The 24,704-nt window shown below is 32.1% G+C and overlaps 1 protein-coding gene across 6 annotated transcripts in view; it reads right to left on the reverse strand.

The window, feature by feature from the left end:
• LOC145334564 (protein-lysine N-methyltransferase SMYD4-like) overlaps positions 1-17,857 on the reverse strand; it is a 35,875-nt gene extending 18,018 nt beyond the window's left edge. For 2 of the 6 annotated variants that reach the window (XM_080180058.1, XM_080180052.1), the window contains exons 1-16: positions 17,705-17,857; positions 16,229-16,351; positions 15,668-15,748; positions 14,929-14,976; positions 14,470-14,508; positions 13,884-13,975; positions 12,490-12,559; positions 11,745-11,768; positions 11,260-11,340; positions 10,786-10,865; positions 9,781-9,913; positions 8,294-8,327; positions 7,511-7,590; positions 4,390-4,447; positions 3,895-3,942; positions 3,234-3,273 (exon numbers count right to left, since the gene is read on the reverse strand). In XM_080180058.1, the coding sequence (XP_080036184.1) occupies positions 3,234-3,273; positions 3,895-3,942; positions 4,390-4,447; positions 7,511-7,590; positions 8,294-8,327; positions 9,781-9,913; positions 10,786-10,865; positions 11,260-11,340; positions 11,745-11,768; positions 12,490-12,559; positions 13,884-13,975; positions 14,470-14,508; positions 14,929-14,976; positions 15,668-15,748; positions 16,229-16,351; positions 17,705-17,742 (1,069 nt within the window). In that variant the 5' untranslated portion in view covers positions 17,743-17,857. Of the gene's footprint in view, positions 1-3,233; positions 3,274-3,894; positions 3,943-4,389; positions 4,448-7,510; positions 7,591-8,293; positions 8,328-9,780; positions 9,914-10,785; positions 10,866-11,259; positions 11,341-11,744; positions 11,769-12,489; positions 12,560-13,883; positions 13,976-14,469; positions 14,509-14,928; positions 14,977-15,667; positions 15,749-16,228; positions 16,352-16,579; positions 16,614-16,839; positions 16,874-16,967; positions 17,002-17,240; positions 17,275-17,704 lie in introns of all 6 variants that reach the window. The other 4 variants (XM_080180056.1, XM_080180057.1, XM_080180053.1 and 1 more) reach the window with 4 other exon arrangements.
• Between the last annotated feature and the right edge of the window lie 6,847 nt (positions 17,858-24,704).

Genomic DNA, 24,704 nt, shown 5'->3' on the forward strand with positions numbered 1-24,704 from the left:
ATTTGCCCAACCTCACAGGCTAATGATGATAACCTTAAGTTTATGAGGTATTGGTATGAACGAAACATTCTCACTGGAGAAACAAGACAAGAAACATCTTGGGGTCGCTCTAACTTCATTACGTATGAAAAACTGTTGTACAAAGTCTTTAACATAACCGCTGCCAATGACATTAAGGTATTTTATAAATATTCAATGCAAAAGGAATATGATGAACAAGTTGTCTATTTGCCAAGATATGGATTTTGTAAGGAAATATCAAATTTCCGTGATGATATGGAATTAAGTATATTTCCATCTTTCAACTACCAAGATGTAAGAATTTTTATAACGGACAGAAACTTTAGAACTCATTTTTCCTTGGACTATACTTCTCACAAAGGCGAACCAATTATTGTTGAAAGCGGTGTTCACATGTATGATGTTGACATTGACATTAACTCAGAGTGCAAAGTCAAAGAAAATGAAGACATGGCCAAGGATGACTTTGGAAAATGTGTTGATGATATGTTACAAGATGTTTTTGTCCCAGTGCTAGGGTGTATACCTCCTTGGATGTCCTTGAACAACCAATGTAATGGAACGTATGAAAACAAGTTTGCATTTAAAGTTGAAGATTTTGACCAAAAATATGTAGATGTGCCTTTCACACTCAGAAATATGGAAATTGAAAGAATATGCAGAAAATTTTGCGCATCTACTAAAGCTACTGTTTTTGTAAGAGAAAGGCTTTTAAAAGGCCCACCAAAGATCTACATTACTTTTAATAAAAATGTGAAGGTAACTGAAAAGATTTTCAGCTATGGCCCCTTTCAGTTCATCATTGATGTTGGAAGTTCTGTGGGTCTCTGGCTTGGGTTATCAGTTCTGGGATTTTATGATCTTTCAGTTCAAATGGCCAACTATGTACAATATTTCAAATTAAATAAGATGGCCAAGTAAACAAACCTATCAAACATCTCATACAATGTTAAAACTATGAATGAGATAAACATTTTTATGGCATAGGCCATGTAAATTTAATGTAACCATTGAAAAAGTTGAGAATAATTAATTGTTTTTAGCATGTTACATTTTGTTAAACTTAATCTTAAGGTATCTAGTAATGTAAATGAGTAATATCTATGTTTTTAGCCGTATTTTACATAGTTTGAAATATTCAATGATATGTCATGTAAATCAATGTTATCATTATAAGAGGTTGAGAATATAATAATTGTGATTTTAGCATGTAAGAGAATCTTAAGGGTTCTAGAATATAAGTTTATTAAATGTAAGTTATTTAAAAAGTTGAGAGTAAATAAATGTTTTATTGTTATAAATAGTTTTTAATGGATAGGTAACAATTACTAATAGTAAGTTATTTAGTTGTATATCTGTTGTTTCTAAAAGTTTTAAACATCAAAACTGAGGATTTTTAAAAGTTTTTTATTATGTATATAAAATTTTTTATAACTCAAGGTTAAAAATTTCCAACAACTAACCAAATTGACAAGGATCATTAAATTTCCAATACAACAAGTTGAATATTGGGTTATTGGTTTTACTTAATCACAGTTATATTTATTTCGTCCAATATAATAAAAGGGTTATTACATAGAAGGGTAAATTTATAAAATGCTGGAAACTGTATAGAAACTTTTTAAAGAACTTTCCAAGTTGTGTCAAAATAACAAAACACATATCTTTTTTAAAATCAAAAATACAGAAAATGAAATAGAAATACAAAAAAGTAAAATAGATAACAATGAAAGGAAAAAAATACTTACAACATTAAAACATCTGAATGTGTGTGTGAAACAAATTTTCCTTTTTTTAGTACTAGAAAAAAAAGTTCAACCCAAAAAAAAGGAGGAACAAATTTTTTGTATAGTTTAAAATAATCAGAAATATTTGAAGTGAATACTTAGTCATAAATAATCTGCAACCGTGCCTAAACATGATACATTCGCTTGGCATTCCCCCCAAACAATTTACGCTTTATTACTTCCACTTTCAAGATTTTTTACCACTGCCCAAAATTAAAAGACTATATAGTACCATCAGATTAAAACAGTTCTGAACAATTATAAAAAATACTTGTTATAGTTTGCAATGACCCTTTAATTAAACAATGCACTGGGTGTGTCTAAACAATGTCTATTCAAAGAGCTAACATTTTCCCAATTATTAAGAAAAAAATATTAAAATCAAAATTAATTGTCTAGCTTCCATAAAAGAGATCAATCAAACATGTCAGTAATTATCAAAATATCAAATCTTTTTTTCAAGGGGCAATATATCTTGGCATGCTGGCCAGGGTGGTGGAACCCTCCCCAAAACTAGTTGAAAACCTTACCAGGACGTATTTGAAGCTACACTTTAAAGGAGAATCATATTGGTTCATCAGATTTGTGAGTTGATTATTGTGTTTTCATGTATTATAGGAATGAGATACTACTAATTATTTTATAGCACTATTATTTGGTAAGTACTTTTTTACATTAATAAATTACCCAGTGGTCAATTTTTTAGGGAATTTCAGGGGGGTAATTACCAATTCCCCTAAGGAAATTTTTACCCCCCCCCCCCTAAATAAAAAAGCTTAGGCGCCCCTGGTAACAAGTAAATGTTTCTTTGAAAGTATTTCCAGTGAGGCCACTGTATGTGGCAGATTGTACTGCATTGATGATCTCCGCATTTGTAGACCAAAGAAGACTTCAAGCACTATGTATATTAAGAGATATAAGTTTTCCGGGGAGGAGATTTGAAATCTGCATCAAATTTTAAGGATTTTTTATAAAATTCGTTTTTTGTATAATTCTTTATCTAAAAGCGGAAATACAAATTAAGTTAATTAATTTTGGCATCCGTGATTGGTGGATTTAAAAAATCAGCGCTCTGATTGGATGTCGTACATCATTCAACCAATTAGAGCGCAGGTAGTTTAAAATCCACCTATCCTATTGGTCAAAATTAATTAACTTAATATGTATTTCCGCTTTTAGATAAAGAATTATACAAAAAACGAATTTTATAAAAAATCCTTAAAATTTGATGCAGATTTCAAATCTCCTCCCTACATTAAAATTCCGGAAAACTTATACCTCTTAATGTATATACACTAGCGGATACGCAACCTAGAGGCCTCTAGGGACACTTCTATCTAAATATCTGTATATCTGTCTATTTTTTTAAATGCCTACCTAAATATCTATTTAACTTTCTATCTATCCATCTATCTATAAATTTACCTTTCTTTTGAAGTCCATTTTGAAATAGAACATCCATAAACTAAACAATAATAGTTATTTATAGCATCGTATTAGAAACAGCTTTCCGTGGATATTAAAATGAAGTATTATTAAACTAATACAATTGGAATAAACTTTATTACTTTTTTTAAACTCTAAAATTCGTGGAAAATTGTCTATAATTGAATGCAATACATAATTTTTCTGCATTGCTTAGAACCGGTTTTAATCCACTAGATATTAATCAGTTTCTAAGCCTTACTGGAAAATATTTTTTTCTTCAAGTTTTTATTACATAATAGTTATTTCTCGCATCGTATTATAAACGGCTTTCCGCGGATATAGAATGTACAATTATGAGATTAAAACTAGTTTTTTTAGCCACGAGGTGACGAAGTCACCGGCTAAAAAAACTAGTTTTAATCTTATGATTGTACATTTCTATATTCGTAGAAAGCTGGATATAATACGATGCGAGACATAGTTTTTTCGTATGGATGAGAACCGGTTCCTATCCACCGGATTCGAATGAAAACGAGAAAACATATTATTCAGAGAAAAATCAAGAAATTGAAAAAGAACTATAATAAAAAAACTTAAACTGCTAATCTATAAAAGATTTTACTTGTTACGAGAAATCTTCACATAAAATTTTACAGACCTTCGATTCAACGAAGTGGTAATGTTTCATTCCTTCTCTTTGACAATCCTAAATAATTAAAGATGGTTTTTAAGAACGAAGCTTTTCTATAATTAGGTTCTGTACACAACGGAAATCTCATATTGTTAATTTAGATATGTTAAAATTGTCCTATCGGTTATAAACTTTGCATGATGGGGTGATTCGAGGTACCCTAACCCAATATAGTTATAATCCATAAACATATAAGAAGCTTTATTGTAAAGGAGAACCATAACGGTCCACCGATAAGCGAGATATTGAGATATACATGAACAGACAGACAGAAATCCTGTTACTTTTATGTAAGTTTAGGCAGATTTGATTTCATTAAGAAAATATGGTAAAAAAGGACCTAGAGGCAAAAGACATAAGGCCCAATGGAAAAAAGACCTAATATGACAAAAAGACCTAATATTGCAAAAAGGTCTCTTGTCATATTAGGTCTTTTGTACCTATACATAAAATATTACTTACAGTTGAGCAAAATATATTCTGGGTGCACAAAGGGCTTGGAACTGCGCATAAACTTTTTCTAAATAGATAAGATAAATAGATATATAGAAATAGAGATAAAAAGAAAATGATAGATGAATAATAAAATGATAGATTTATAGCAAAATAGATAAATAAGTAAATAAACATTTATATAGATAGACATTCATTCAGATAAATAGATAGTATAATATGAATAGGTAGATGGATAAATATAAGTTAGACCTATATATTTACCTAAAGCAATTAGAGCAATAAATCCAGTAGTTTAACCCTTACAGATCGGGGGGGGGGGGGCTCAAAGAGCCCCCCCTCTAGTTTTTTCAATCTCATTTTTTTTGTAGGTAAGATGGAGAGCTGTAACTTCATGACTTTTTAAGTTTAGTAATTATACGTCGGCAAGAGTTGATTTTATTAGGATATCTGGTCTGTGTCGGTCGTGGTGTCCGGTCAAAGTCGGTTGGGTAGCAAAAAAAATTAGAAAAAATTCTAAATAAATCTTAATTTCTACATTATGACTTTTGTGTATAAGGTAGAAACCTAAAATTTTTTTGGTGAATACTTAGATATCAATGACCATCTGAGAAAAGTGGTGTTATGACCGTTTGACCGCTCTCTGACCGACTTTATGACCGATTTTTGTCCGGCTTTTACTACAGGCATATATCATGAATATCGTGGCTTCTATTACAGCTAGAGACCTATAATTTTTTTTGGTAAATCCTTGAGCAATAATAAACAGATAAAAATATTAATTTGCGCCGCCAATCGCCGTTTTACCGCCGTAACCGCCGAAAATGGCGGTTTCCGTTATTTGCCGTTTTTCGGCGATGATCAGAAAAAGTACTTTTTTTGTTATGAAAAATAAAAGTTCGTCCTAAAATTTGGTCATCCTAGCTGCAAAATTGGCCGCTCTACAGCTGTTTTAAAATTTAGCAGCTGGCCGCTAAAAAGCGGCTAAGGAGCGGTCTGACTGCTATGACTAGAAAAAGTAATTTTCTCTAAAAATACACATGAACCACCAGAAAAAAATTTTACGTCTTTATCTGTACCAGGAGCCGAGATAGAGGGGGGGGGGGGGGCTCTTTGAGCCCCCCCCCCCCCCCCCCCCGATCTATTAAGGTGGGAATTGGGGCCCGATCTGTAAGGGTTAATCAAATAATTAGAAGCTCTTAGTAGATAAGTAGATAGATCTTTAGAGATGTAGTTAGATAGATAGAGATATATTTACCTAAAACAATTAGAGCAATTCAAACCACTAGTTTCCTCATGTAAAAAGAAGCCTTTAGTAGATAGATAGATAGATCTTTAGAGATGTAGTTAGATACATAGAGATAGATTTACCTAAAGCAATTAGAACAATTTAAACCAGTAGTTTCATCAAGTAAAAAAAACACTTAGTAGATAGATAGATTGATATTTAGAGATATAGTTAGATACATAGAGCTATATTTACCTAAAGCAATTAGAGCAATTCAAACTAGTAGTTTCCTCATGTAAAAAGAAGAAGCTCTTAGTAGATAGATAGATAGATATTTAGATAGATAAATAGAGATATATTTACCTAAAACAATTAGAGCAATTCAAACCACTAGTTTCCTCATGTAAAAAGAAGCTCCTAGTAGATAGATAGATAGATATTTAGATAGATAAATAAATAGTTTCCTCATGTAAAAAGAAACACTTAGTAGATAGATAGATAGATCTTTAGAGATATAGTTAGATACATAGAGATATATTTACCTAAAACAATTAGAGCAATTTAAACCAGTAGTTTCCTCATGTAAAAAGAAGCTCTTAGTAGATAGATAGATATATAGTTAGATACATAGAGATGATAAATTTACCTAAAGCAATTAGAACAATTTAAACCAGTAGTTTCCTCATGTAAAAAGAAACACTTAGTAGATAAATAGATAGATATTTAGAGATATAGTTAGATATATAGAGATAAATTTACCTAAAGCAATTAGAACAATTCAAACCAGTAGTTTCATCAAGTAAAAAGAAGCTCTTAGTAGATAGATAGATAGATATTTAGAAATATAGTTAGATACATAGAGAAGATTTACCTAAAACAATTAGAACAATTCAAACCAGTAGTTTCCTCATGTAAAAAGAAGCTCTTAGTAGATAAATAGATAGATATTTGTAGATATAGTAAGATAGATTTACCTAAAACAATTAGAACAATTAAAACCAGTAGTTTCATCAAGTAAAAAGAAGCTCTTAGTAGATAAATAGATAGATATTTAGAGATATAGTTAGATACATAGAGAAGATTTACCTAAAACAATTAGAACAATTCAAACCAGTAGTTTCCTCATGTAAAAAGAAACACTTAGTAAATAGATAGATAGATATTTAGAAATATATTTAGATACATAGAGAAGATTTACCTAAAACAATTAGAACAATTCAAACCAGTAGTTTCCTCATGTAATTAGAAGCTCTTAGTAGATAAATAGATAGATATTTAGAGATATAGTAAGATACATAGATATATAGTTAGATACATAGAGCTATATTTACCTAAAACAATTCAAACCAGTAGTTTCCTCATGTAGAAAGAAATACTTAGTAGATATATAGATAGATAAATAGATCATAGTTTCCTCATGTAAAAAGAAGCTCTTAGTAAATAGATAGATAGATATTTAGAGATATAGTTAGATACATAGAGATATATTTACCTAAAACAATTAGAACAATTCAAACCAGTAGTTTCCTCATGTAAAAAGAAACACTCAGTAGATAAATAGATAGGTATTTAGATAGATAAATAGATAGTTTCCTCATGTAAAAAGAAACACTTAGTAGATAGATAGATAGATATTTAGACAGATAAAAGATACATAGAGATATATTTACCTAAAACAATTAGAACAATTCAAACCAGTAGTTTCCTCATGTAAAAAGAAGCTCTTAGTAGATAGATAGATAGATATTTAGAGATATAGTTAGATATATAGAGATGATAGATTTACCTAAAGCAATTAGAACAATTTAAACCAGTAGTTTCCTCATGTAAAAAGAAGCTCTTAGTAGATAGATAGATAGATATTAAGATATATAGTTAGATACATAGAGATGATAAATTTACCTAAAGCAATTAGAACAATTTAAACCAGTAGTTTCCTCATGTAGAAAGAAACAAGTAGGCGCTTCAACACATAATAATTCTCCTATTTACAGTAATTAACAAAAACCTGTTTTGACCATTGAAATCTTCAATAGCAGCCAAGGAATAGCCTAGATGCCAATTCGTCATGGGAATCTTCATAACAATTGTATATTGATAGCAATAGTCTCCCTCCCGCCAAATAAAAATACATACTTGTATACATTTGTAATTATAGATTATAAAAAGATCACGCAACCTTTACTTGTAACTATAACGTCCCTCATTCCTGAATTAAGTAAATTTGGTGATTTTACTCAGAGTACCCTATTGAGATTTAAACCCCCAACACTTGTATTTGAATTAGCTTTAAAAATAAGGAGGGGGGAGTTTCTTTTTACTTTAGGTTAGGTTTTATTCATTATTGGATACTGGGTAGCTAGCTACTTAGTGTTAGGCATCGCAAGTATAGGCCCCATAGGGCTAGGGCCCTCCACAAAGGTTAGGCAAAGGTTATTCAATAGGCACTTTGTATGAGAGCAGTAGCACGGTACATTTTTCCTATTTATTTTTTATTTTAAGTACTATATTGATTTAAAGTTAATATCCACAAAAATAATGTCATACAATAAAATGATCAATGATAGGCAAGTATACATTGTAATTGACCAATGGTAAAATTTATACTGGCCTCTCATTGGTCATTTAATTGAATGACGTATTTTTTTTGGCGGCACTTATTTAGATTATCTATTTTTGTTAATTTCCTAATGGTATATCTCTTGAAGCAATTCCGTATCTAAAATTACACAAATTCAATGGCGATTAAGATGGTTACTTTTTTCATATTTTCCATAAAGTTGTGTGTTAGTGTTTAGCAAAATGCGCTTATTAAGTCAAATTATTCTCAATGTATATATATGCAGTTTTCATGATTAACCCTTACAGATCGGGCCCTAATTCCCACCTTAATAGATCGGGGTGGGAGGGGGGGGGGGGGGCTCTTGGAGCCCCCCCCTTCTATCTCGGCTCCTGATACAGATAAAGACGTAAAATTTTTTTTTCTGGTGGTTCCTGTGTATTTTTAGAGAATATTACTTTTTCTAGTCATAGCAGTCAGACCGCTCCTTAGCCTCTTTTTAGCGGCCAGCCTCTAAATTTTAAAACAGCTGTAGAGCGGCCAATTTTGCAGCTAGGATGACCAAATAATAGGACGAACTATTATTTTTCATAACAAAAACATTACTTTTTCTGATCATCGCCGAAAAACGGCAAATAACGGAAACGCAATTTTCGGCGGTTACGGCGGTAAAACGGCGGTTGGCGGCGCAAATTAATATTTTTATCTGTTTATTATTGCTCAAGGATTTACCAAAAAAAATTATAGGTCTCTAGCTGTAATAGAAGCCACGATATTCATGATATATGTCTGTAGTAAAAGCCGGACAAAAATCGGTCATAAAGTCGGTCAGTGAGCGGTCAAACGGTCATAACACCACTTTTCTCAGAAGGTTATTGATATCTAAGTATTCACCACAAAAATTTTAGGTTTCTACCTTATACACAAAAGTCATAATGTAGAAATCAAGATTTATTTCGAATTTTTTCTAATTTTTTTTGCTACCCAACCGACTTTGACCGGACACCACGACCGACACAGACCAGATATCTTAATAAAATCAACTCTTGCCGACGTAGAATTACTAAACTTAAAAAGTCATGAAGTTACAGCTCTCCATCTTACCTACAAAAAAAATGAGATTGAAAAAACTAGAGGGGGGCCTCTTGGAGCCCCCCCCCCCCCCCCCCCGATCTGTAAGGGTTAAATACAATTTGACTTAATGGGAGCATTTGACTAAACGCTAACACACAACTTTACGGAAAATATGCAAAAATTTACCTTCTTAATATACATCACCTAAATTATCCATCTATAGATTAAAGCATTGGTTGAGAAGTTTGGACACTACTAGTTTGGAATCAACCAATCACAAACCAATACTAGCTTTTTAATAAGATAAAACTTTGAGTACTAGTGTAATCTACAGTCGAATTAAAAAATAAAATAAAACAGATTAAAAGCTTGTTTATTATAATCAAAAACTTTTATAAAAAAAAATTAAAGAAAATAGAATTTAGATTAGATACGTACGGACAATCATTCATAGTTCATACGGATTTGGAATGTTTGTTTGACAAAAAAGTCAAGTAAAAGTAGATAATTGTTCATTCATTAAAAAAATATAACTAACCTTCCCCTATCTTTAGAATATTGGATCTTGACGGCTGATGAAAATGCAGGAAATTTTTTATTTGTTTCCTTGATGATTGGCCGTGGAGGAATGGTGAGGCTGTCCAAGATTTCATGCTCTGTCTTCCCATTTTCTAGATTTATTTTAGTTAAGTTTTCTACTGTCTGTCTGTCTGTTTGTCTGTCTATTTGTCTGTCTGTCTGTCTGTTTGTCTGTCTGTTTGTCTGTCTGTTTGTCTGTCTGTCTGTCTGTCTGTCTGTCTGTTTGTCTGTCTGTTTGTCTGTCTGTCTGTCTGTCTGTTTGTCTGTCTGTTTGTCTGTCTGTTTGTCTGTCTGTCTGTCTGTCTGTCTGTTTGTCTGTCTGTTTGTCTGTCTGTCTGTCTGTCTGTCTGTTTGTCTGTCTGTTTGTCTGTCTGTTTGTCTGTCTGTTTGTCTGTCTGTTTGTCTGTCAGTTTGTCTGTCAGTTTGTCTGTCTGTTTGTCTATCTGTTTGTCTGTCTGTTTTTCTGTCTGTCTGTTTGTCTGTCTGTTTGTCTGTCTGTTTGTCTGTCTGTTTGTCTATCTGTTTGTTTGTCTTTTTGTCTGTCTGTCTGTTTGTCTGTCTGTTTGTCTGTCTGTATGTCTGTCTGTTTGTCTGTCTGTTTGTCTGTCTGTTTGTCTGTCTGTTTGTCTGTCTGTTTGTCTGTCTGTTTGTCTGTCTTTTTGTCTGTCTGTTTGTCTGTCTGTTTGTCTGTCTGTTTGTCTGTCTGTTTGTCTGTCTGTTTGTCTGTCTGTTTGTCTGTCTGTTTGTCTGTCTGTTTGTCTGTCTGTTTGTCTGTCTGTTTGTCTGTCTGTTTGTCTGTCTGTTTGTCTTTCTGTTTGTCTGTCTGTTTGTCTGTTTGTTTGTTTTTCAGCAAGTCTGTTTGTCTTGGTATGGTCTGTCTGAATTTAAAATGTCTATTTTTTATATCTGTCTGCCTATTTATATGTTTTATCTTTTTAAAGGCCGACATTAAATAAAAGTCTACCTGTTGAATTTAAAGAGTTGATTTTATTATTAACATCTGAGATAATTTTCTCCTTTTTCGCTTCATCTAGTTTTGTACATCTAAAAAGATTATATTAGTTTGTTCAAGGACGTCTAAGCTTTTTTTTTGTAAAATTTAATTGATTCCTACTGCTGCTCTGTCTGGAGCGTAATATTATGAGTAAGTGTAGGTGGAATGCCTTGTCCTATAATCAGGCGCAACTCATTACCATACACATAAAGGACCTCCAAACAAAGCTCGTTCAATTAAAAGCTAGGTTTTCTTTTGGATGTTATTTTAATTAACTGCTGCTATTCTACTAACCTACCGCATTCCATCCCATGCCTGGACCTATGAAATGATTACTTATGATAGAGAACCCAATCGGTTCATTAGTTATTAAGATCTTAAGCTTCATTCAAAACAAATTTACTACTTTATCTAATAGGATGTAGATAGATATATAATTATTACCTATTCAATGACTCTAGACATTGATTATAGGAATGTTTTGCTTCTTCATTCTTCCAAAGTAAGCTAAGACACTTTCCTTTCCTAAAAATATTTTTTAAACTATAAATATCGTTTCGAAGCTCTAAAAATCTGACTAATGACAAGGGACCAGGATTCTTACAAACAATGAAAGTGAAAATTTTTCAAATTTTTACATTGGTTACAGCAAAAACAAGTTTTACGACAACCCTACTTCACAAAAATATCCTAATTTGCAGCAATTTTAAATAGAATTAATTTGCTTAATTGCGGCCATTGTGCTAAATAAACTATTGTCAGGGGAATCTTCATGAAAAAATTCAGATCCTCATTTGAAATAGCTGCACAATAAATAACATTTTCTAATATAAATCAAACTTACCCTTTTACAGATTGACAACCAACAAATTTATAGACGTACAGACAGATAAAGATAGTTGTAGAGTAGCTTCGCTACAAAAAAATACCTCTCAAGCAGCTTATACTCTAAATCCTATTTTATTAAAAAATCATTATCCTCATATTAAAGCGTGAGGATGTATGTCTGTACATGTATTTAATTACAAAAATATTTTAAAACTATGATTTAAGATCTTTCCAGATAGGGGGGACATTGGGCTGTTTACTACACTGGTGCCCAAAGTCTTATAATAACGTTTTCTTATTCGTTAGCTTAACAACCTTCGGAATTTTTACTAAATCTTGATTAGTTGGTTCATTTAGTTGAGTGTCCAAACTCATCGACCATTGTCACATTAGATCCCTGCAATTTTTCTTTAAATGCTCCCAGAGCCTATACTATATGGGGTAACAATTATTTTCAATAATCGTATGATTTGATAGAGAGTTTTCCGCGTGTAATAAATAATATCAATTTCAGTTGACTTGGCCCTGAGATGCCCAAGGCCCGGGCCAACAAAACCGGGATTATCAATATAACCGGCCTTGCTTTAATTTTCGTTAAAAATTCTACGATACAACAGAGCTGGATCTTTAAATCCACCAATGAGAGCACAGCATTTTATGAAATGCCGCGCTGTGATTGGCTGAAATTCGGCTCACCCCGATCAAGCTCAACACTAAAATGATTTAAAGATCCAGCTCAGATGATTTTCGGTATAGATCAGAATAGATAGACATAGATTTCGGTTAATGTTATAATTCAGCGAATATTATTTAGTTTGGAGGCCATATTGAAATAATGATTAATATTCCTGTGGATATCCTGCGACAAATGCAAGGCTGATGTCTGACAAAGCTGCTCGATTTTCACACATCTCAACTAGAAATATACAAATATATGTGTGAGAAAAAAAACAATTGAAATATTAGATCATTTTGATTTTAGAGGGTAAAAATCAAGCGAAAAATGTTACAATGTTAAAATGAAGTCAGTTGGTATAGTTCGGCCAAACGTTGGTACATTTGTCCCTTTTATTAAAGACACTATAAGCTGCTACAACAGATTCAATAGCCCTCAATGTCCTTAGATTTAGAAAAAGAATGACTTATTCATCGGATTTTCTATCCATATCACTAAATTCTAAGAACAGTTGCAAAAATAAGTATGTAGACCTTGGGAGTGAGGGAGGGGACAATGGATCGAATATAAAATTTTTAGGAGTCTCCTATATTTTGGGTACTGGCATAAAGGGAATGTGCAAGAATTTAGCAGGTTATGACTGACTTAGGGTACTAGCGCATCATTGCCAATAACTCGCTGGTTTTGAAAATAGCAGACAGAAAAAATTGTTATGAGATGGCTGGTTTTAACAATATTTTCTCCAAAAAATATCGTTTCATAGATAAAAACTTTATTGTGATATTTGTGTAATAACCAACTAACAACCTAAATTTAATTCTTGTATATAGTGGCATTTTAAAATAAAGGAACATGGGGTAAACGAGTTCCTTCGACGATTCTAGAAATTAATTACAGAATGGTTATGTCAGTCTGATGTTCTGGTAATCTAATTTTCAAATAAAGGCTTTTTTCTTATTTTATAGTTTTCTAAATTTGATTAACACACCCTTTACAATTTTGTTCAAATTTTCTGGATAAATCAGGATTTCATGGCCTTTCAGCAAAAACTTTGAAATTGATTTAATTGCCCATTGTCCTATCCCTTACTCCCTGAGGTTGACCTATCTCTCAACATAGGGTAACCTTTTTTGTAAACATATGGTATAAAGTAAGTAGTAAGGTTTTTTGTCTGTTATTTAAGATTTCCATAAATACTTAACCGATCTTGTTCTCCATTTTAGGGAGACTTCACAAAAGTAACGGTAAAGTTTTGGGCTATCATATTTTGAAATTCAAGTCTTAGGATGGTTTTAAGCTATTTTTCTGTCATTTTTCTGTTTAAATACAGAGGCCTTAGATATACTAGGGGCACAGGCGCACTTTATAACTAACGGAGAGAGGGGACATGGGACATTTACAAACCTGTTCTTTCATTTGTTGGCATGAAAACTTGGGGGTATGTGTTGGTTAATAATTTACATTTGCATTGGCAAAGTTGGTAACAAACATTTATGTTTATAATGATTAATCTATTGTCTATTGTATTATCCCCTAAAATCCCTTGATTTACCCTAAAGTTTACCTAGAACAGCAGATCTGTTGGCATAAGCCAGGGCAAGTTCCTCTCCCATACCAGCAGGGGACTCATCTGTACTTATAGTGTAGGGGGCGAATCTATTTCATTATTCTGTTATTTATTAAACACATATTTTTAGCAGAAACGTAAAGGGATAAGACAATGGCCGATTAATTAATGTACATTCCCAATGATTATAAACAAAATTACCCTTTCTGTAGATTAAAATTAGTGGATATAACGTTTGTACTTGCCTTCATGGACCAACCAATTAAAATTCACAAATTAAAAGTCCCCAAATTTGTTAAGCCAGCGAATATGAAAACGCTATCATAAACGTTGGGGACTAGTGTAATAAACAGCCCATTGTCCCCACTTTCTGCAATCTTGGGCTAAAAATATTTGGAGACTTTTAATTAATTTTGATTAGGTAGTACAAACTAGTGATTTTGACTGTACAATGTACATCAATTTAACTAATTCTTTAATCAAATTAGCAAGTAACTTCGATCCTAGACTCTAGGGCCATTACAAAATTGTCCATATTGCAGGTTTAATGCTATTTTATAAAGTTTAGTTAATAAAAGAATTCCTTATTGCATCGGTGTAGAATTTTAAAGCCTCTTCGTTTCTATGGAATTATATAAAATCTACATGTCAAAAAAATTATGATTAAAGAACTTTCCTTGTATTCATTCGAAACCGATTAATAGTGGATTAGAACCGATTCTCATCCATATGCAAAATTATGTCTAGCACCGTAACATATCCAGTTTTCTACGAATATAAGATTAAATCCAGTTTTTAGCTCATTCCTCCGGATCTCAGGAATAAAAAAACTAGTAATAATAAAATATTATAATTGTACATTTTATATCCGCGGAAAGCTGTTTATAGTACGATGCCAGAAATAACTATTCTATAACTCACTTTGTAAGAGATGTTTATCATATTTTTTAGTTAAAATTCCCCTGTTCAAGGAGCAAATGAAAATATCTTTATATTGTTATACTTGCAGGTTAACATTAAAATGTAGATTTTTATAATTTTCCTTCGTTTAGAATAAGCTTTGTTTCCCTGTTCTCTTAACTTGTTAGATCTAAATCATAAATATTGTTAGAATATGCATGGTAGTATTATATCTGTCTGTCTCTTTGCTTATTTGTCTATAAGAAGTTATTCCAGGCAATCAGGGAGGGATGGAACATTAAACTATAAATAATACTGGTTCTATAAGATTTATAAACTCGTTCTCCCTTGTTAGCTTAAAGAAATTGGTAACTTTTAAAAATTCTTTAATAGTTGGTTCAACCTGAAGTGTCATAACTGTCTATCTTTCTGCCTGCCTGCCTGCCTGTCTGTCTGTATGGCTGTATGTCTGTCTGTCCGTATATTTCTCTGTCTGTCTGTCTGTCTGTATTCTGTTTGTCTGTCTGTTTGTCTGTCTGTTTGTCCGTCTGTTTGTCTGTCTGTTTGTCTGTCTGTCTGTTTGTCTGTCTGTTTGTCTGTCTGTTTTTTTTGTCTCTTTGTCTGTCTGTTTGCCTGTCTGTTTGTCTGTCTGTTTGTCTGTCTGTTTGTCTGTCTGTCTGTTTGTCTGTCTGTTTGTCTGTCTGTTTGTCTTTCTGTTTGTCTGTTTATCTTTATGTCTGTTTGTCTGTTTGTCTGTTTGTCTGTCTGTCTTTCTGTATGTATGTCTGTCTGTCTATCTATCTGCCTGTCTGTCTGCCTGCCTGTCTGTCTGTTTTTCTGTATGTTTATTTGTCCGTCTGTCTATCTACCTAACTTTTTACCTATCTTTACTCTTGCGCAGAACGCCAGCCTCAGCATTTAGATAAGGTTTGAAATCTGTTTCTGAGAATTCAGCAAAAACACTGAAAAAATTTTAAGGATTTAAAAATAGTAAAAAAATTTGGAGCAGATTATTCTATTATTATAAGAATTATGGCTAGATAGATATATTTTTAATTGAAAAAGAGAGAGATGGATGCATAATTAGTAGTATGCAGTTATTGACATTAAATGCTCAAATCAAATAGCCCGACTTTTTCAACGATTATGAATATTCCCCTGTCTTTTCTCCCCTGAATTTTGGAAATTTATTTTTTTGCGAAAATAATACCATGAATCATACATTTTTATCCTATTATATAAAGTAGTAAGTTTTTTTTTCATAAACTTAAGATTTCATTAATTACTGATCCGATTGATTTATCTATTTTAGAGAAGCTTCATAAAGGTCCTAGAATGGTTTGAGGTTTTTTATTATTCAAATCTTCAGATAGGTTATGCTATTATTCTGCCCTAAATGTTATGGGTGAAGTTGCTTGTGAATGATGAATTAAAGAAAAAACCTTAATAATTGCTCGCTATCTGTAACATTGTCCTGGTGTAGCTTCAACATTTGTTCCATGTGGTTGGCGAATATTTCCCTGTAGGCCACCTCCAGAAAACCAGTTCCATTCCCCAACTCATCACTAGATAGATAGATAGATAATTAGGTTGTATAGATAGGTAGATAAATAGCTAGATAAGTTCCATGTGGTTGGCGAATATTTCTCTGTAGGCCACCTCCAGAAAACCAGTTCCATCCCCCAACTCATAACTAGGTAGATAGACAGTAAGGTTAGGTAGATAGATAGATAATTAGGTTAGGTAGATAGATAGCTAGATTAGTTTCATGTAAATATTTCCCTGTAGGCCACCTCCAGAAAACCAGTTCCATCACCCAACTCATCACTAGATAGATAGATAGATAATTAGGTTGTATAGATAGGTAGATAGATAGCTAGATTAGTTCCATGTGGTTGGTGAATATTTCCCTGTAGGCCACCTCCAGAAAACCAGTTCCATCCCCTAACTCATCACTAGATAGATAGATAGATAGATAATTAGGTTGTATAGATAGGTAGATAGATAGCTAGATAAGTTCCATGTGGTTAGTGAATATTTCCCTGTAGGCCACCTCCAGAAAACCAGTTCCATCACCCAACTCATCACTAGATAGATAGATAGATAATTAGGTTGTATTAATAGGTAGATATATAGCTAGATTAGTTCCATGTGGTTGGCGAATATTTCCCTGTAGGCCACCTCCAGAAAACCAGTTCCATCACCCAACTCATCACTAGATAGATAGATAGATAATTAGGTTGTATAGATAGGTAGATATATAGCTAGATTAGTTCCATGTGGTTGGTGAATATTTCCCTGTAGGCCACCTCCAGAAAACCAGTTCCATCCCCCAACTCATTACTAGATAGATAGATAGAAAATTAGGTTGTGTAGATAGATAGATAATTAGGTTAGGTAGATAGATAGCTAGATAAGTTCCATGTGGTTAGCGAATATTTCCCTGTATGCCACCTCCAGAAAACCAGTTCCATCCCCCAACTCATCACTAGATAGATAGATATTAAGTTTAGGTAGATAATTAAAGTGAAATAATAGAGGGGGCACGAGCTACATGTAACTTACCCACGAGTTAGGGACCAAGAACCGACTTTCACTTGGGTCTTTGAATATCAGCCGAAAGCATCGGAAATACAAATACAGAAAGTCGCTACAAAAGAGCAGAAAACATTTGCTAGCAGACGAAAAAGTTCTCCACCATTAGAGACTTGTAGGTAATTGTCTGGTTTATACATCTATACTAATACATTTATTGGTAGATAGATAGCTAGAGTATTTCATGGTGAAATAGAAAGATAGATTTAGTGTTTAGATTTTCAAAACACTTTTTTTTTATTAATTGACAAACTAATTTGTATTGAAAACTTTTAGAGTAGCTTTGAATGGCTTGTAAGTCCATCTTTTAAGTTTTAACTTACTTTAAAATGGCCTGACTGTCGGATGGTTTTCCGTTCATTTTTTACCTAAAATTTTCCTGACAAAAATTAAATGATAATTTATTGACTGTACGTTTTAAATGAAATTAATATTCAAATACTATACATACAGCCTTGTTATAGTAGCGCATTTATGATGTTCCTTCCTCAAAGAGTTCTGAATAGAATTCTGCTGCTATATTTGATTAAGCTTACCATCTAATTATTACATTTACTTGTCCCATACGCCCCTAGAGGCCTCTCATTATCAGTTTAGTTTTAAAAAGAATTTTTTTAAAAATTAAAAGTTACTCATCCCCAAAACTAGTTATAAACCTTAGGACCTATGCAAATCTCACAGTATCGGTTCAGTGGTTAGCGAGATCCTTCGGTACAGACAGACATACCTATTACAAAATACAAAAGTCCATTATTGATATAAATCAGGGATTTTTAAGGGATAAGACAATTATAAATAAATGCACATACATCCCTAATGATAATTGGTTAAAAATTGAACACTGCTTGTATAAAACCAATTAATCAAGATCTATTAAAAGTCTCAAAAGTTGTTTGTTCAACTAATGAAAGAGCATGTTTTTATTATTCTAAAGGGGAGGAGGGGTGGATCCAGCCGTTATAATTTACAGTCAAGAGTCCCGACCGATAGTCATCCTGTTTTCTTACCTAAGATAAAATCAAATGAAATAAATCAACAAACGCAATTTCAAAATGCACGCGAAATTTTCCAAATTTTTTGTTGTTTATTAGTGCTTGGCGAATTTGTCTAATGTTTTGTTATGAAAGACTCTTTTGTAATATTTTGTTAAGCGAAGCTTTTCTATAATTTAGGTAAGTACGTCTGTTTTAAACAAGTGATATATCTGAATTACTCGCGCCTACTATTTATTTTATGGATGTTATCATCCTTGATATTTTTAAAATTAACAAAATTTGTCATATTAGATGACATAATATGATATATTTTAAGATTATTACATGATATTATGTAACATTTGGGCTAGGTACATTATTTTGACAGCGGAACATTTATAACCCCACCCCCATTTTTTTTATATTTGTGGCATCCTTATACTAAAGTAACTTGATGTCTGTGTGTTTGTCTGTGTGTTTGTGTGTTTGTATGTTTGTTCGGGTTCTCCTTAACAGGGTAGCTTCTCATAAGTCCCGGGAAGGTTTATCATATAACTATTTTGGGGGAGGATACCACCACCCTATCAGGAGAAATCGACCCTAGAAAAAAATTACCCCTCCCGAAAAAGAGACTCCAACGAAACATAAACCAATTATTTCTGTAATTAGATATTTTAAATAAAAAAAAAACATTCAAAGTGCCACTAGAGGCCTCTAGGGGCGTAGCCGCTAGTATATACATACACTATCTATCTTTACCAGGTAGGGAGAAGACATTGGATCATAAATTATACTGGTACCAAATTTTTATAACCACTCTATAAGTTGGCTCAAAAAGCTTATGGTACTTTTATTGAATTTTGATTGGTTGGTTACAACTTTTAAGCGTGTAGAGTTCAATCTTTTCAAATATGAGTTAAGGGTGATTTTGCTTATAGTAAATAGGGGTGTACATCAATTTATCTTCAGCTAGGTTATTTTCTATTCAGATCCGAGTCTTCGGAAGGTTTTAAGCTATTTTTAAAGCCCTTCTCTGCTTCTTCGAATACAAAGCCCCAAGATGCTACGGTCGTAGCCGCTAGTGTCATATAAAGTATATTTATTATACATGTACAAATGTTTTCTTGTTTTATATTTTACTGTAGGTCTAGTATTATTACTACACTTTTCGTGGACATACTTGTTCTTGGATAGCAAGAATTAAGCTCCGCAGGGTTTAAGATCCCCACAGGGGCTTGGAACAAGACTTATTTTACAAATAGTGACAGTGGGTGGGGGGGTGTGGGGGGCGGGGGTTTTGCTAAGGCACACTACTTGAAAAAAAAAGAATTTTACCAAGATTTGTTTTGAATATATTAATTACGAGTTAATTTAGATTTTTAAAATCATTATTAAGCAAGGACAATTATTTTCATAACAAGGTAAGCAGCAAAAACAAAGCTTTTCAATCTTTCTGTTGGAAATCACGGAGGGAGAGGACATTGGAGTACCTGGCTTAGAAACTTTAGGTAAATTAAGTCTTGATTGATTGGTTCAAAGTTAACACTTTTCCAGTAATACAGATCGAAGGGATAATTTTGTTTAGCATAATTTGGAATGCATAAAATGTATCGTCTATTTTCTTATCCACTAAGATTCCTGTTAAAAATAGATCATTATCAACCTATATTATTGTCAAGACTAGATTATTTTAGCAGGTAAGCATGACATATTATAAAGAAGCTACTCTATAACTATTAACTAGGGTTTAAATGTGAGCCGTCCGTCTTAGTAAAATGCGTTAATTGACTTTTCCTGGCCAATTTTTAAAAAATTTCCAAAAATATATGAATTTTAAAGGCTGCTAGCTGCCAAACTGCTGAACGTACAGATCATACCCGCACACCATTTTAAGCGGCATAAGAAGGCCTACAAATAATCTGGAATAGCCAAGATCCAATGATTCACAGGGAAAGCTTCACTGAAGAAAAAACGCGTAAAATCGGTCTTTTTCGCGCATTTCTCTGCACTGCGAGATAATTATGCATTATTGATTAAAGGCTATTCTAGATTACTTGTAGGCCTTCTTATGCCGCTTAAAACAAGGTGCGGGCATGATCTGTACGTTCAGCCGTTTGGCAGCTAGCAGCCTTTAAAATTCATAGATTTTTGAAAATATTCGTTACCAGGAATATTTTACCGTAAACTGCCGTTGATTCGACAATTGAAATTGATGTACAAAACATACCCTATGATGATAAATAAAATGACCCATGCAATTGGTTAAAACTGTGTGTTTAGAATTTTGATCACTGCTATTTTGATCTAACCAATCAAGATTCAATAGAAATAACCAAAGTTTCTAAGCCAACAAACGGCCGAGTGTTCTTATAAAACTTTGGGTACCAGCATAATTTGCAGTCATGCAAAAATCTAATTTTAAACACCTTTTTGTTATTTTTAGGATAACATTTTCAAATAGGCTTAATAGAATTATTAGATTATTATTTATCTCTATTATAGGATTTAATATTTTTCTCTCTCTAATACAAGGTCTACACTTCTAAAGATATGGCTAGGTAGGTGGACAAAGTTTCTTTAAAAATCAGCCATGTGACGTCATAAAAATGAGGGATTTTTAGGGTTTTTCTTTCCCATTTCTCCTCTCATCTCTCTCACTTTTAAGACGTCACATGGCTGATTTTTAAGACACTTTGTCCCCATACATGGCTAGCTTATTATTGCTGCACTACCTATGAACTAATTTTAATTATTATACATCAAAATCACTAAATTTTAACTTTAAATAAAAACTGTGACTTTCGAAGCTTTTAGTTAGCAACTATGATTGCACTGCACATTAGAAATTACATATTCACTTCAAAATTTTGGTGGATTTTAGGGACTTTTATGTCCCAGTCAAGAAAACGATTTTGTCCATATTAATCCTGGCAATAAAAACTTAAAAGATCTTAAAAGTAGCAGGATGACTTTTCTTTGTCTTTGTGTGTAGCGAAAGATCTCAATTTAACTGTTATGGTTCTCTTTTACAGTGAAGCTTCTTATTTGTCCAGGGAAGGATTTTGACTATTTTGGTTGAGGGTACCATCACCCCACCCTCCCAAGAGAAAGACTTCATCCCCTTTCACTAAAGTGCCCCTAGAGACCTATTGGGCCGCAACCGCTTATTTGAAAATAAAACAGTTATACACTTAGTATAGAAAATTTAAAATCTTTTATGATATATGAATTATTTTACAGTAAAAGTGTTTTAAAATTCTTAATTAATGCTTCTATCATGTTTTGAAGAAGCAGTAATCGAGTGACATACAGACTGTCGATAGTCATAGAGTAGCTTCACTTTTAAAAGATAATCTAAAAGTCTAATTAAAAAATTTTATGTTATTAATTAAATTCGAAGACTATAGAACTGAATATTCACATGTATATTTAGATTTATTTTTTGATGAACACACACTTCTTCTATACTATATACTATAAATTTAAAGTGTGTGTGTGAGTGATGTGTGTGTGTGTGTGTGTGTGTGTGTTTGTGTGTGTGTATGTGTGTGTGTGTGTGTGTGTGTGTGTTAACATCGTAAGATAGAAAGCACATACATATACTTAAATTAGGGTTGACAGAACATTTATTTGAAAGATTTATATCTTAAAATAATAATGTGTAGATTAAGATCTCAAAAATGACAAAATGAGACGAACGTTACCGCTTGATAACTAAAAAAATCCCCACAAAAAAAATCAATTTATTAAACTAACTTTAGTTAGGACTTGAAGAAAATTTTTTTTAAAAATATGCAATTAAATGTTTTTTTTGTCAAGGGGGTTGGTTTTGCTAAGGGTTGCATAATTGAACATTGTGCATCGGAGGGGGGGGGGGGGGTTGAGGGGGGTTGTGATTAATATTTTTTTTCCATACAAAAAAACTATGTCTAGCATCGTATTATATCCAGTTTTCTACGAATATAGAAATGTACAATCATAAGATTAAAACTAGTTTTTTTAGCCGGTGCCTTCGGCACCACGGGGCTAAAAAAACTAGTTTTAATCTTATAATTGTACATTCTATATCCGCGGAAAGCCGTTTGTAATACGATACGAGAAATAACTATTAAATCAACTAAGCAAATATTTCCAAAAAATGGTACGGCAAGACAAAAATATAAAGCTTTCCTGAAAAATCTGTAGTTTCTGAGAACTTACTGGACATCTTATAATTTTATAATTGTACATTTTATATCCGCAGAAAGTTGTTTATAATACGATGCGAGAAATAACTATTAAGCTATTTAAAGTATTTTAACTCTTTTCATAAAGATGTTTGACAACACTGATGTTAAATTGAAAGTATCTAAATGTAGGTGTATGTTTGTGTATGTATGTATGTGTTAGAATATGTGTGTGGGTGTGTGTCTGTTTCGCATTAGCTTCGCTTAGCGGTCAACCCGTTAATCCCCTTAACGTAAGTGAATAGGGATAATATAGAGATACACTCTCTAAATCAGCCAATAGGAAAACAGAGGAGGACCAACCCGATCATACTATTGGTTAGAAACTGTACAGGTTTTAGTGAGAAAAGGGTGTATTTTTTAAATTTCATTGGCACACTGAGTTCGCTATAAGTCGCATTTCTTAGTATAAAGCTTTGCTACACTAAAATATATCGCGTAAAAATTTCTCCGCTCATGTAATGTGAAGCATATGTCAAAACATTTATTATAAGTCAGCTATGAATAGTTGAATTTCTTAGGTTGGATCGAGCTAGCTGTCGGGAAATCAAATACTCGAAAATTGTTTGCCAGTCCAGGAAACTTTTATGCTAATGAATAAAGATTTTTGGTCAAGTGATTATTACACAATTCCTGGATCTAGCATTACAAAAAAGTACTTCTGGAGAAGTTTAACTCTTCTGGTTGCCGGCAACTTATTCATAATCCTGGCCACTGCCAGTCTTGAAATGATCCTGTTAATAAGCAATATTTCCCTTCTTAATTCACATTTCCACTTTTATTATACTTACCCCACAAATGAAGGTTGATGAAATTAGCTGTACTCAAAGCGACCATTTTTGCAGGTTTGTCTGTAGGGGTTGCCTCATTCACAGTATTTTTGCCATTCTTCTCCATGGATAAGAATATTTAGAACAGACGATGAGCTGAATTAGAATTTCCGAATGTGTACACAGTTTCCTCATCCTATCTCAAAATTTACTAATAGCTAAAAAACTTAAAATCTTGAATGTATAAACGATTTTACTTTATACATTCAAAATTTTAATTTTTCAAATTTTGATTTTTTGTTGGAAGTTTGAAGCTTTTTTAACTAGTAGTAAGTATTGAGATAGGGTGAGGAAACTGTGTACACATTCGGAAATTCAAATTCAGCTCATCGAACAGACTTCATCAACTTTGCTACAAAACAAAGATGACAACATAAATAAAAGCAAAGGTCTAAAATCAGAAGGATGGACAAACACTGACTCTTGCAGAGTGTCTGAATATACAGAACATTAATTTGTAAGTCTATACATAATTAAGCATAAATTTGTTGCAAATATTGCGTGAATACAAGACGGACGAAATTTGAAAAAAATATATTTAAAAATTATACTTTTATTTATTTTAACATTACAGATCTATAAAAACAATTCATAAATTTTATTTTAAATTTTAAAAGATATAATCATAAGTAAATCTCTAATTTTAGAAAAATAAACAACAGAATTTTGGCACTAAAATTTAAAATCCTAGGTAAATTTTTAATTTCTATCTAAAAAAATATTAATTAATTTTCAAAATATCTTTGATTTAGGGGAAGACATAAAAAAATATCTCATAAAGTCATAATATCTTTGATGCTAATAAAATTTTATAATATAATAACATTCATAAAAATATAATAGTATTTTATGAAAAATAATTAGGTATAATTATCTATGTATAAAGATAAGTTTACTTAATGAATGTGATATCTATAATTTATTAACAAATCAAATAAAAAAATTTAAAGAAAGATTTATTAATTTTAACTTATTTTGAGAAAATTTGGCATTACATAAGTAAAGTATTAATAAACCCCATTGTAATTTTCAAACATTTGATTATGGGGTTGAGGGTGTAAACAATTACATTACCCAACTTAAAAACTAATGAATCAATTAACAACAATTTTTTTTAAAAAATATTAAATAAAACTAACATTTTATTTAAATTAATGCCCTTACTTGTTAATTATTGCTTTGGTAAACAGATCAAAAACATTTATAAAAAAACATTTGACATAAAAATATGAATTCTCACACAAACAAATGATAACAAAATAGATTCAAATCCGATTAATATCTGCTGGATTG

The sequence above is a fragment of the Acartia tonsa genome, chromosome 12 (assembly GCF_053477335.1).
Source record: "Acartia tonsa isolate MP-2025a chromosome 12, ASM5347733v1, whole genome shotgun sequence".
Lineage (NCBI taxonomy): Eukaryota > Metazoa > Arthropoda > Copepoda > Calanoida > Acartiidae > Acartia > Acartia tonsa.